The 15,545-nt window shown below is 32.5% G+C and overlaps 1 protein-coding gene across 1 annotated transcript; it reads left to right on the top strand.

Annotated features, from left to right (window-relative positions):
* Window positions 1-253: 253 nt before the first annotated feature.
* LOC131856883 (uncharacterized) lies at window positions 254-2,325 on the top strand. Its single transcript, XM_059208839.1, has 4 exons — window positions 254-590; window positions 798-871; window positions 1,000-1,212; window positions 1,483-2,325. Exons 1-4 carry the CDS (start codon window positions 254-256, stop codon window positions 2,323-2,325), a joined length of 1,467 nt encoding a protein of 488 aa, XP_059064822.1.
* Window positions 2,326-15,545: the final 13,220 nt, after the last annotated feature.

Raw genomic sequence — 15,545 nt, 5'->3', positions numbered from 1 at the left:
GATGGAGGTTGTCACACCTAGAACTGTTTAAGTAACAGAAATGGGATATGAAGTGGAAACCAACATTCTGGAAACTTATGTCAAGAGACTTCTAGATGCCCCACTGCAACCTATTGAGAAGTTCTTTGGCACTGCTGAAACCATAGAGAAAGATGTTGCTATTCAGAAGCAAAGAAAGAAAAGGAATAAAACATTGAAAGATGCTTCAAAATTTGTCGAAAATGTTACCAAGGGAATATTGAAACTTTAACATATGAGTGATGTTGCTGCAAACATAAAAGAAAGAAAATCTAACCAACAACCTGTAACACATGTTTCCCCTGTTGTTACCTCATCCGAGACTGATAGTGACAAAGCTGTGGAGTTTAAAAGGGTGGATAGGAAGAAGAGAAAATCTCCATTGGTACCCTCTCCTGCTCCATCACCAAAGCAAATAGGGACACTTAGGAAGAAAGAATGGGTTGTGAAAGAGCCTAGCGGTCCAAAGAAGAAGATTGAATGGAAGGAACTGACACCAAAGACATCTGATACACTTTCCCCAACAGAGCTCGTTAAAAAAATAAATCAGGATGGTAATCTCAGCAATGTCAGTAAGTTTTATCATTCTTTTGATGATTCGGATAAGAACACTATTGAAGAAAGCATAATCTTGTATTTAGATATATTTAAGTAAGTTCTTATTGAAGTCATTGATGTTCTCCCCAATGACTTATATCTAAGACTTGAGGCAAAAAGAATGTCCATCATGGAATTGGACAAGAAATTGAAGGTTGAAGCACTGTTGGATGTTCATCCAGCCAAGTCTAGACAAGAAATAGATGAGTTGATAGCAGAGGATAACATAAATGTTTTTGTAAGTGGTCACCAAAAAGTAAGCCTCGTGGATGGCAGGATAATGGAAATCACAGATGAGACAATAGACAAATGGGATATTTTCTTTCTGGAGAAAGTGAAAAGAGAAGAAAAAGAAAGACAAAAAGTTGATAAATCTTTTTTTAGGTATACCAAAAAGGTGATAAGGGGAAGAATAAAGTTGGAAGTGTCCCTGACTTAAATATAAAGCATAACTTACCACCACCGGCTCAGGACACCCCACCGGCAGTAGCAGAGGCACAGGCAGAAGTGCAGAATCAGCCCATAGAAAAGACATTAGAGGAAGAAAAAGCAACAGATGCGGTTTTCCCCGATTCAAACATTCTATTCACAATGAAGGTTGATACTCAGAACATAAACATTACAATGGATGATACCTCTATTCCATAAACTGGTAAGGATCAACCCACTGACACTCTTGTAAATAATGATATTGATAATATAACTGTTGATAATACAAATAAAAGTGTAGATAAAGAAAGTCTTGAGGAGAAGAAATCAAAATCCGTAAATGTTGAGATCTCTAAGTCACCGGTCAAGAGAGTTGACACTTAGCAGGATAACATAAAAAATACAAACAATGTAATTATTAATAATGATGACATATAGAAATCAGAAGAAGAGAAGAAAGATAATGCAGAACCTAGCACCTCTCCCAGTTCTTCAATTTTGGATTTCAGACCAACATCTGTCATAGAAGTACTATTGGATTCTATAAATAAACTAATGGACTGTAATGCCTTAGAATTTAAGACTATTGATGATTCTCTACCAATTTTGCAGATGATTGCACTAGAGTACAAGGTAGATCATATTATTGGCACGATAGGTAAATTGGACACATTGTCCAAATTCATTTCTGCTAACATTCAGTCATTAGACACAATAAATGAGAAGACTACTGAAGAAAAAGTTCATAAGGAAAAGGAGGTATTCTTTAGAAAAAGAATAAAGGAATGTACACAACAGATTGATACACTACTACCAACACTGAACTCTAGCAATTTGGAGTATAAGGAATTATACTGGGAAGTTTGTAAACCACATCAACTAATAGAAGATATTGATGATCATATCAGAAAAACTCAAAAGGAAATTGATGATATTGCAGATGATATAATTGGTTCTTCTGAACTAACATCAGTCATAGAACAGGAGATGGCTACACATGAGGAGAAGATTGAAAATCTTGAAAAAGAAAAGGCAAGACTAAAAATGAAAGCCAGGGAGTTGAAGAATAAGCTTGGTCCAAGATTGGACAATCTAATCACTCACCGGAATGCACTATCAAAGGCTAGAATTCAAGGAGATAGAACACCAGAACAAAAAATGCACCATCTTACCAGAATGATCAGGCAAATAGAAACAATAATTATCGACAATACGAAGTTCATGCAGGGTCTGAACTTAGTTCTTGCAGATATTTTTCAAATTGTACACAACAGACTTTAGGGATCTAAGTAAAATTTTGATTTTTTGAAATTTTTTGACATCCTTTGTCATTGATGTCAAAGGGGGAGTGTATAGTGAGAAAAATGTACTGAGCAAGGCATGGAGAAAAGTGTATAGAAGAAGATGAACAGATCATTTGCTTAGGGGGAGCGCTCACAGTTTTGGATTCATAGTTTTTTATTTTTCTCATGAGTGTTGCCATCAATGCCAAAGGGGGAGATAAAAATGTATTGAGAAAGGCATGGAGAAAAGTGTACAGAAGAAGATGAATAGATCGTTTACTCAGGGGGAGCACTCACAGTTTTGGATTCACAGTTTTTGATTTTTCTCATGTTGCCATCAATGCCAAAGGGGGAGATTGTTGGCATTATACACTCAAATGAGAAGGGTGGATGTTGTCATTGATGGCAACATGGCTCCACAAGATCAACCAGCCATAGATTTCACCTACTAGAATTGGAAGATACAAGAAGGCTTATTCACATCAGCATCCAGTTTACACCAAGAAAAGATTATACTGGCATTCCAGGCAGACTTGACAATAAATATTGTTTATGCGAAATACATTGTAATGTAAATTATAATAGTATGGCCAACATGTTGTATTGTAAAGACTCATATATTTATGAGGTCTTGTAGGTCATTTAAAAGGAAGTAAGTGATAATATGAGATAAGATAGAGATATATATAGGATAGGATAGTGAATAGTTGTATATGCATTTTGATGTGTTCATTTTGGAGTGAATAAAAAGTAGAGTAGACAGAAGACTATTTTGTATAGGCATAATCATTTGACAGCATACTAGCTAGGTTTTATGGCAGAAGCAGAATTGGTATCAGACAAAGGACAACAACAAACTCATTTAGCATTTTGATGCAAATTGTAAGAGTTCATTTTTATGTTTACATCAGTATGATGTTGTAGTTAGTGAGACTCCACTTTTGTTGTTGAGCAGTGAGCTCTAGACAGTTGGCCTTCTTATGTACTAGTAATATTTATTCATATGGTCAGTGAGTAAATATTATGGGTCACAAATCCCACCAAGGTTTTTTCCTTACTAGGTTTCCTCACCAAAATATTTGTGTTATGGCATGCATTGATGTTGATTCCTTTATTTCTCTTTACTACATTATTCTCTTCTTGTTGACATATTAATCTCAGTTATAGAATTGTAAATAAGTTTAAATCTTTCATTTACTGGTCAGACACTGATTCACCTCCCCCCTCTCAGTGTCTTTGGGATTAATCAATTATCTAACAATACTGACTTCCCAGACTCTTAATGTAAATCTTCATTCTATCACTCCATATCCTATAGTTATCTTTGTTAAACTTCAGACCTTATTTATTCATCATGATCTACAAGATATTTTCCTCAAGCTGTTAGGATTTTAGGTTAAAGAGGATCTGAGATGCTTTGATACTAATTGATGGTATGATGAAAGAATAAGTATCTAGTAGATTACTGAGAGGGGGAGGTGAATTAGTAAGCTGAAAAAACTGATACAAACTTCCCAATCTCAAATTCAAACTCACAAAGTAAACTTTCACTATCAAGATCAATACTCATAATAATACTCAACATCAACTGGTTAACTATTATAACAACTTCACAGTAAAAAACTTCAATCTTGTAAACATAAAAATGCTTAATCATATCTCAACATATTCAATCTCTCAATGCTTCCAGTTATCATGCCTTATTAGAATAGTTAAGTAGTCAATCAAATCAACAAATAAGATCATAACCACAAAAAAATTCACCATTTGACCCAAATGTTTATACGTGTAAAACCCAAATAGGTAAAAACCACGGTGAGATGAGACTCACAAGGATAGCTATATGAACTCTTCTGAAGTTCGCCCTATTAGGAGCCAAGCCTATTAAATTATTTACAATAAGTCCTGTTAAGAACTGATTTTGTTAGGAATCACTGAGTTAAGGGATTTACAAAAATGACTTGATAAAAAGTACAATACCCTATTAGAAGTAACCTCGGTAGAGGGTTTGAGAATCCAAGCTTATGGACCACCTTGTTAGAGGATTTAAGAAGTAATCAAGTTTGTTAGAGCTTACCTGGTTAGAGGATTTCAATTTTGTTATAATTGTTAGAAAACAATAGGTTTTCTTGATCTATCTGAATAGCACTACATTTGCTTGATCAGATCCTTTTAAGCTTCAATCTGCTTCTACACAAACCGCAGATCCATTCTTCAATTAGGCAACTGCACACTCAACTAGTTTTAGCCAACACTTTGCCAGCACTCTTACAAACAACTTCATCAACCTTAAATACAAATTAATTAGGTTGGTAACACAACAAAAACCTAATTCTCTCATAGAGATTACAAATAAGTTGGTTCAATCTTGACCATTAGAAATCATAACAATCTTTTCACATTCTTCAAGAAAATTCCAACCGCTCCATGATAACCGCTTCATCAAACTTTGTAACTCATCACGCGATATGCATTAGATGCAATTCACTTTTCTCATTCCCTAGACAATCAAACAAATGAACAAATGCACCAAAACAATATGAACTTATCCTCATACAATGATCACATGTGTCTCCATCATTACCGCTCATCATTAGATCTTAAACCAACAAACTTGATTGATTAGGGTTTAACAAAAAAAACAACTGGTAGGGTTTACCGATTACATTGAATAGAAAAGGTTTAACCTTATACATCATTTTACTGGTTCAACTCACAAACTAACATACCGGTTTACAACATCTTCCACAAAGCTCTTCCTATCGGTTACAAGCCAATATCAATAATAACAACAATATCAGCAATATCATAAATACTATTACCAGTTTAGTTGACATCAATGACAACATAACATATCATTAATGCAATCTTCATGCAAGTGCCAACAATATGTAGTTTTAGCACAAATACTCAGAAACTCAAACAAAGATAATAAACTTACGGAAATAAAATAGAATCAAGGAAGTAATATAAGGTTCCAAAAATACAATGATGATGAACGCAACCATCAAACAAAGCTGATCAATAAGGTTTCAAGACTCAAAGGTAAATAAACAAGGCATAACCAAAGTTCTGAGAAAGCATCTCCCGACATTGTTTGAACGTGAAAACTCTAAGACAAACAAACTGAGACTCCTAACTTCCACTATACAATAAAGAGACTCAAATGCAAGGACCAAACCTCTGATCTTATTCAAAATTCAACATAGAGGAAGCCAACAATCAATATCCAGAAACTCATAGTGCCGATCATTCACGAAAATAAGCAAAATCATAGCAAAATATATTTCCCCCAAACTATAGGTCAACTATATAATAATTTCATAAATCAAATTATGCGACTATACAAAACTATATAAAAGAAACATTTTTCCCAAAAATCTCAAGAACAGACACGGTGCAAACAATCTTTTCAAATTGAAAATGCTAGAGAAAGAATCCTCCAACCTGGTAAATGTTGAATGGGAAATTGAGGAAGAAGGTTGAAATCCAAACAATCCCAAGCAATCCAACTCTAGCAAGCAATCAAGAATCCAACTCCAGAAAATGCATAAGAGAAGCCAACCCCCATGAAATCATAGGAAAGCAAATAAATAGAAATCAAAACCCAAACTATGCAATAATGTCAGCCAATAAGAATAATTTTCTAAGTAATATTTCTTACCAACTCTCTCCAAAATCCGAGGTAAAAATAATATGACATTTTTTAATTTACCCAATAATTTGGCCAATAGAATAAGAGGGTAAGTAGAAAGAATATATTAAGAAGGTAAATAATAAAATAACTCAAGGGCACAATTAACTATAAATCCCAATAAATAATAAATAATAAACATCCAATGATTATAAAGTCATTTACCAATATTACTTCAAATATTATATCAACCATTTATTTATTTTATTATTAACAACTATATATATATATATATATTATTATTATTATAAACTATATAAGTCTATTAATTTAAATTTAACATTATCAAACTATATAAATCATTTAATTAATTAATAACTAAATCAACCAATAACATAACACTCCAAGCATACCATCAAAAGCACCCAAGAGATCACTCAACACTGAACAACAACTCACACAAGACTGACAAGGGTAATCAATCTTAAACCTAGAGTGTAGAATGGGATTTTATGTCATATCCTTTCAACTTGCCATTGGGATAGGACATGCTCAGACTTGTGAAGCCAGGTGCAGTGGATGTCTAGTACTTGCAAATCCTGCATCCACAAAACCACGATACAATCTGTTGGCAAATGCACACTCCAATGAGAAATTGTAGGTGACTGAAGGTTTTCTCATTGATGGCAACCTTGCAATCAAATGATATCAGCAAGACAATATACTGACACTGGCAATGACAAACTCTACACCGGCACACAGAACACCGGTAAAGGAAGGATATCGGCACCTTGGCTGACAAGAATTTTGTTTATTATGTATTTTGTAATTATTGTAAAATCATTGTAAGCCAACATGATGAGTTGTAATATGACTCATATATGTATGAGATCATTGTAGAATATTTAGTAATAATGTGATAGGCAAAATAAAATAGACCTAATATGCGAATTATAGGTTAAGGGTTTATGTATGAAGTAGAGCTAAAACCGGTACTAGATTTGGCATACCAGATGCTATTTTGAAGTAGTACAAGACATTAGATTTGTATAATCCATTTTGTAAGTCAGTGTGACTTCTTATGAGCTCTAGGCACTTGGCCTTCCTGCATGTGCAGGCCCCTATTGTAAGAGTAATATTCACTTATTGGCCAGTAAGCGAATATTGTGGGTCACAAATCCCACTGAGGTTTTTCCCACATCGGGTTTCCTCATTAAACTACTATATTATGGTGTGCTTTTCATGTGGTTGTTGTTATCTTTGTTTACTACATTATTTTTGGTTTACTGGTATACTGTATTGATATTCTTTACATGTTTTAAATCAAGTAAATTCTATAACTGGTTAGATACTGATTCACCCCCCCCCCCCTCTCAGTATCTTTGGGAATCCTAATAATTAGTATCAGAGCCTGGTCCTCTATTTTCAGAAGCTTAACAACTTGAGGAAGATTTTGCAACTAGTAGACATGGATAACTTGAAGAAATAATTGGAAACAGCTCTTTCAGACTATGATACAGAAAAATTGAAGAATTTCAAACTTGAAGATGATCTAAAAGCTGCTCAGGATATCATTCAAGCACTTCAAGATAATTACACTAGAGCAAGGAATAACAGAAGATAACTTTGTGAGGAGATGCAAAAAGAAGGAGATGAAAAGGAAACTCTTAATGATCTAACAAACAAACTAAGACAAGAGATAAGTACAACACAGAATGAGATGCAGGATATGACTATGAGATTTTGCAAAGAAATTGAAGATAGGAAGAAAAATGAAGAATATCTGACTAGAAGACTGAATGATGTTGCAAATGAAAACACAAGACTTAGTTATGAAAATGATATGTTGAAGAAAGATCTGATACACACACAAAATGACTCAAATGAACTTATGAGATAGAAAGAAATCTTGGAAAGAAAACTAGCTACTGTAAATTAGCACAAGGAGAAACTCAAGAAAAGCTCAGAAGAACTTGGTGACATGTTGAAGAATCAGAAACCTAATGGTGACACTAATGGCCTTGGCTTTGAACCTAGTGAAAGCTCCGATACTACAAACACACATGATCATAGAAAATCGGTAAGACAACCAATTGCTTATAAATTTAATGGCAAATGCTTTAACTGTAACAAGTATGGTCACAGAGTAAATCAATGTAGATCTAGAAACTATCAGAACACCAATATACCCACCGGTCAATGTTCTAAATGCAACAAAGTTGGTCATAATTTAGAGAATTGCAAAATGAATGTAAGATGTCATGTTTGTGGAAGATTTGGACACTTATCTAATCAATGCAGAACACAAAGTGGCATAGGATATGGGAAAGCAATTCAAAAAAACAATGTGACTTGTTATGCCTGTAACAAGATTGGACACATTGCTAAATTTTGTAGAAGCAAGTCCTCACTAGCAAATAACAAAGGTCCTAGATTGAAAGGTAAAGAAAAGGTTGAAGAGGTAAAGCAAGAATTCTCAAAACAATGGATCAGAAAATCAGAACATAATGTTGATGGGAATACTCCTCCACCCGCAAAACAGAGTAACACTCCACCGACAGGAGACTCTTCATCTAATTGAAAGAAAATCCTTTTGAGGGTTTAGCAATTGAATGTAAAACGTGCTATTATTCCCTCGGTTGATGGTGAGAAGTTGAGATTACTTCTTTACTGGCAGATAAGTTAAGTTGTGACTTAACCAGCAAGCATTAAATGTGGCAAGGGAAGAAAATAACATTATAAAACAAGTATTTCAGCTCCATTTTCATTTCACCGAGCATTCAAATCTTCGAGAGTGCAAAAATCCTAAGAAAAAGGCATTCCAAGCAAAGAAGCAAAGCAATCTATCAAATCTTTCATCCCTAAGGAAGATTAAGGTATTTATAGCTATGGCATTTTCATCTACTCCTGAATTTATTGCAAACCCTACTGTTGTTGAAGTTATTAAATGCCCTAGACCCCTATTCCAGCTAGTTCCCAAAATTGCGAAGAAATATGATAGTTTAGGTGCATTTTCTCAAATACCTAAAGGGCTAGTATATGCTGAAGACCCTAGAATGTATATACATTGTTATATTGATGAACTAGGTGATGAGGAAATTAAGAATATGTATGAATCTGTGATTTGTGATGAATCCAGAAATGTCAAACCTGAACATAAGATAATAGAAACCCTAGGTTTCAGGGCAAGTGCAAGCTAATGAGTCACAAATTCGTAGAAGTCTGCACGTTGCAAAATGCGCTCCTCAAAACGGACCCCCGTTTTCAAAAAATGGGGGCCCGTTAATAGTTCGAGCTCCCAAGCTGAAAGGTGACAGGGACTCGAAGCTAAAGGAAATGGGCCCCCATTTTGTTATAAAATGGGCCCCCATTTTGTTATAAAATGGGCCCCTATTTTATTATAAAATGGGCCCCTATTTTATTATAAAACGATCCCCCGTTTATAAAAAAAATGGGGCCCATTTTTAAAAAACAGGCCCCTGTTTTTAAATTGTATTTTTATCATTTTTTTGGGCGAATTTTTTCATTTTCACCGTGACAATAAATTGAGCAGAGGAGATCAAGCCTCCACCACTATCCTAGGTACACATTCAATCATCTATTTTCACATTTCATAATTTTCTTATATATTTTTCCTGTTTTTTGTGTATTATTTAGTTTTTTTTGTATTATTTTAGTTTTTTTTTAAAGTAGCCTATAAATAAATTAGTTTTTATATTTGTAAATTCTTGATTTTGATCTGAAATATTCTTCAACAGTTAACCCTAAACCCTAATCAACAAATTTACAAATCAAAACCAAACCTAGATAGTTAGCAAAACAAAATATCAAATAAGATATCTCAGAAACATCAAAACGAAAACGAAATCGAAAAAAAAAAAAATGAAAACGAAATCGAAACAAAAACAAAAACGAAAACAAAATTGAAACAAAAACAAAAATGAAAACGAAATCAAAACAAAAAAAAACGAAAACAAAAACGAAAGGGAAATCGAAACAAAACCGAACACATGTACCAAAATTATTCTTAATCCTCATTAGGCAATACAAAACTTACCACTATTAGTATAACCTTAAAAGTAATTAACATTACTCTTCAAATTTTAGATATCAAAGTTTAGGCTTAGGTTTATGTCATGTCATGGCATAAAGGTCCTATTATGTCATGTGATGGTATAAAAGGACCAATTATGGACACATTATGTCATGTCATGACATAATAGGACACATTATGCCATGATGGCATAATATGTCCTATTATGCCATGACATTGCATAATTCGTCCATAGTTGGTCCTATTATATCATGTCATGGCATAATAGGACCTATTATGCCATCATGGCATAATAGGACCTATTATGCCATCATGGCATAATAGGTCCTATTATGCCATGACATTTCATAATAGTCCACCTATTATGCCATCATGGCATAATAGGTCCATAATAGGACCTATTAAGCCACAACATGACATGATTTTCTCAAATTGCCAACTTCATCATCTAATTCATCTCCAACACTTAAACTATGCTAATTCAACATGTTTACTTAGTATGATAGGACCAATTATGGACCTATTATGCCATGAAATTGCATAATAGGTCCATAGTTGGTCCTATTTTTGGATTTTTAAAAACTTATAAATATCTTGTGTATCATTTAACATATCCACACCTAAAGGATTTGGTCTTACATTAAAATTAAAAAAGAGAGAAAAGTAAACATAATTTATTTATTCATGGGTGAAAACCATTCTTATGACACCTTGGACAAGTACCTTGGTATCATGTATAATATTTTTTTAAAATTACCCTACACTTAGGAGTATACCATAATCTATTCAAAATCTCTTTATTCTCAACCATCCTTGTCATCATCCATATCATGTATCTAACATTCCTAGTTTTTGACCTTGATTCAAGTGTTTTAATAATTTTGAGACATGTTTTAGGAAAATTCTAATATATAAAATCTTTTATAAAAAAATTGAGAAGATGAGTAACATATATCCACATCTCTACCAAAGTAGGGAGAATGAGTTGAACATGTGATGACTACCTAGGTAGATATCTACCCAAGTAATCTTATCCTATCCTCTAGGTGCAAATATGCAATACAATAGTTAGCTAAATGCAAGAAAATAATGATGCACCAACAAAGTGGATGTACACATTGAGGTGACACATAAGATAAAAGAGAAACCACTAGATATCACATAATTTAATCTTTTATATTTACTTCATATTATATTACCCCACTTGTAGGGCATGTTTAATATTTTCTCACTTGATTTCCTTTTTTAATCCTACTTTTACTTCATGTGTAAATTATCTCCTATTTTTACATTATCTAATCTTTATGAGTAACTAGACTAATTTTCCATAATGATTTATGTCTTATACTTTAATCTTTGTTCTATCTTATGATCTTCAAGACTATTTGCTTCACATGTATGTTGATATAGTGGTTTTTTTATCTTATTAAAGCATTATCTTATGTTTGTATATTGGTTAATCTATCTTCTTAAAGTATTATCCTATGTTCATACATTGGCCAATTTATCACTTTAGATCCTATTAGCCCACTTCTAGGGCATGTATTCTATTATCACTTTAGATCCTTATACTTCCATGAATTTGTGCATGTATTCTATTACCCCACTTGTAGGGCATGTTTAATATTTTCTCACTTGATTTCCTTTTTTAATCCTACTTTTACTTCATGTGTAAATTATCTCCTATTTTTTCATTATCTAATCTTTATTAGTAACTAGACTAATTTCCCATAATGATTTATGTCTTATACTTTAATCTTTGTTCTATCTTATGATCTTCAAGACTATTTGCTTCACATGTATGCTCATATAGTGGTTTTTTTTATCTTATTAAAGCATTATCTTATGTTTGTATACTGGTTAATCTATCTTCTTAAATTATTATCTTATGTTCATACATTGGTAAATTTATCACTTTAGATCCTATTACCCCACTTCTAGGGCATGTATTCTATTATCACTTTAGATCCTATTATCACTTTAGATCCTTATACTTCTGTGAATTTGTGCATGTATTCTATTACCCCACTTGTAGGCATGTTTAATATTTTCTCACTTGATTTCCTTTTTTAATCCTATTTTTACTTCATGTGTAAATTATCTCCTTTTTTTACATTATCTAATCTTTATGAGTAACTAGACTAATTTTCCATAATGATTTATGTCTTATACTTTAATCTTTGTTCTATCTTATGATCTTCAAGACTATTTGCTTCACATGTATGTTGATATAGTGGTTTTTTTATCTTATTAAAGCATTATCTTATGTTTGTATATTGGTTAATCTATCTTCTTAAAGTATTATCCTATGTTCATACATTGGCCAATTTATCACTTTAGATCCTATTACCCCACTTCTAGGGCATGTATTCTATTATCACTTTAGATCCTTATACTTCCATGAATTTGTGCATGTATTCTATTACCCCACTTGTAGGGCATGTTTAATATTTTCTCACTTGATTTCCTTTTTTAATCCTACTTTTACTTCATGTGTAAATTATCTCCTATTTTTTCATTATCTAATCTTTATTAGTAACTAGACTAATTTCCCATAATGATTTATGTCTTATACTTTAATCTTTGTTCTATCTTATGATCTTCAAGACTATTTGCTTCACATGTATGCTCATATAGTGGTTTTTTTTATCTTATTAAAGCATTATCTTATGTTTGTATACTGGTTAATCTATCTTCTTAAATTATTATCTTATGTTCATACATTGGTAAATTTATCACTTTAGATCCTATTACCCCACTTCTAGGGCATGTATTCTATTATCACTTTAGATCCTATTATCACTTTAGATCCTTATACTTCTGTGAATTTGTGCATGTATTCTATTACCCCACTTGTAGGCATGTTTAATATTTTCTCACTTGATTTCCTTTTTTAATCCTATTTTTACTTCATGTGTAAATTATCTCCTTTTTTTACATTATCTAATCTTTATGAGTAACTAGACTAATTTCCCATAATGATTTATGTCTTATACTTTAATCTTTGTTCTATCTTATGATCTTCAAGACTATTTGCCTCACATGTATGTTGATATAGTGGTTTTTTTATCTTATTAAAGCATTATCTTATGTTTGTATATTGGTTAATCTATCTTCTTAAAGTATTATCTTATGTTCATACATTGGCCAATTTATCACTTTAGATCATTTTTGTATATCCTTCCACTTATATATAAAATTATATCTTATGTTCATACATTGGCCTATTATTTTAGAGAATATAATAGATTATCACTATTTGATCACGCATTTTTGCATCTTAGTATCATATGATTGTGCCTCACATGATGATCATATGATCATATATTGGTTTATAGAGCATAATGATCATACATTTCAATATCTCATTTTAAGAACTTATCATCAATCCTTATATATTCTTACACTAGAAGGAGTATCATCTTATTTCCCACTTCTTTATTGATCTTATGTATGAAATATTTTATATTGATTTTAATAGTTGATGCATTTTACAAGAAATGAATGCATTAAATTCAATATATAATAGATTTATGAAGTTTCATTGAAAGTTTTTATTAAGTTTTGTGCACAAATTTTATATTTAAAGATTCAACAGTATGTACATGTATATTTTTTTAAGTTTAATATTATATTATATTTCATGTGTATCTCATTCAACAACATAGAAATGTTACTTTTTATAAATGTTTTTTTTAAAACTAAAATAGATTCTTCTTTGACATAGAGTTGTATATAATTCATGTATATGTTTATATATGTAGGAGCCCTTTGTTATCATGGATGTATTTGACATAGATGAACTATTAGGTGAAAATCCCCCACCACAACCCCCTCCTCCTCCTCCTCCACCTCCACCACCACCACCACCACTACCACCACCTCCACCTCCACCCCCTAGATTGGATGAAATTCGTTTAAGAGAATGAATTAATGAAAACCTACAAGTGATTGAACAAAATATTGCTACTATCCAAAATGAGCCAATCACGCCACCCCATCTTCTAGAGTTTGCAAAATCAATGCAAACTATTGTTGAGTCAGTTAGATCTATTGATTCTCAATTACATCAATTTCATAGACGATGACAAGAGTTGCGTGATTTTATGCCAATGGTTTTACTTATAGGCAAATCATTGATTTGAAAATAACCAAAGCTCATTTATGTCCATATTTTACTAACCCAAAAACAAGAGAACCAATGCAACCTAACCAGAAAAGAATTTCAATTAGGTGGTGTGTGCATCCAGAAATGGCTAGACACTTTTAGGATAGATGGTGGATGGTTTTTTATTATCCACCACATCGTAATTATGAGGTCCCTTTTTATTTTTTCAAGAAATTATACTATGAGTTTGTAATGAACCAAAAACCAAATTATTTTGACATTAAGTCATTCCGGGGTGTTGGTCATGGAATGCCACAACAAAGATTAGGGGCACGGAGTAATAATCCCCTACCAGATCCACCCATAGTTCCACTTGTTGCTCCATCGATTCCTACAGATGTCCAAAATACATCATTCATTTCGACATTAGATGCTTTGACTTCCCTCACAGGTAACTTGAGTGAGCAAGCTGCTCACATGGCATCCGCTCCTAGATGGATGCCACATATGTGTTCAAGTTGTCATGAGACGTGTGTAGGTCCTACTGCTGATGCAAGATCTTCTCTAGTTCCAACTAAGCATGATGCAATAGATGATAGTATGATGACATCATATATGAATTTTCTTTTCTCAAATGATCATCTTGACCAGGTATAGATATATATACATGTACATGTCAATCTTTTAATACTTCACTAAATATAGGTATAAATTAAGTGCATGCCTTTTTTTATACAATCTAATACTTCACTAAATAAATTTTGTTTATGTAGATAAGGACTACACCTAATATTAGAGTCAATATTGCATCTACTGGAATACAACTCGACACACCTTATGGGGTATAGTATAAATTTCTATCTAGACATTGTACTATCTTTTTAAGTTAATATGTTATCATCGTATACTATATAAATTTTCATGTTGATACATTGAATGCTTCTTTCTCCAGAATTTAGGTCATGAGGGACCCTCTACTTCACATCGAGAAGAGGGTCTGACTACTATGACACCATCTATGGTATGTATCTTATAATTCATAAATTAAATATGAAATCTTACAACATTGTAACTTAACTTGAAATTATTTAGTACACATATATATGTTCACTAAATATGATTTCATTAAATGCATGTATGCAGGTGGACACTACCATTAGGATAGGTTATCCTCATAATTTTGATTTGAGCCAATTTGAATGCACATCGATATCCTTTGAGGTATTAATATGTAATACTTAATTTGATCTTATTTTGACTCTTAATTTAAGATTTAATTGGACACTTTGAATTTGACCTTGTACAGGAGTTAGCTAGCACTACATTTGGTGTTGATACTGCACAAGATACTGCTAGAGGAGATACTGCTAGAGGATCTGATGAGCATATGGTAAGTTTGTAACTTAATTTATGAATTCTAAC

This window comes from Cryptomeria japonica, chromosome 7 (genome assembly GCF_030272615.1).
Source record: "Cryptomeria japonica chromosome 7, Sugi_1.0, whole genome shotgun sequence".
In the NCBI taxonomy this organism is placed as follows: domain Eukaryota; kingdom Viridiplantae; phylum Streptophyta; class Pinopsida; order Cupressales; family Cupressaceae; genus Cryptomeria; species Cryptomeria japonica.
The sequence above is the reverse complement of the archived record's forward strand: the minus strand, read 5'-3'. Positions and strand labels throughout refer to the sequence as shown.

Coding starts and splice junctions, on each gene's coding strand:
- LOC131856883 (XM_059208839.1), top strand. CDS start 254: ATGAGTGATGTTGCTGCAAACATAAAAGAAAGAAAATCTAACCAACAA. Junction 872..999: donor TTGTAAGTGGTCACCAAAAA/GTAAGCCTCGTG, acceptor ATCTTTTTTTAG/GTATACCAAAAAGGTGATAA. Junction 1,213..1,482: donor ACATTCTATTCACAATGAAG/GTTGATACTCAG, acceptor GATGACATATAG/AAATCAGAAGAAGAGAAGAA.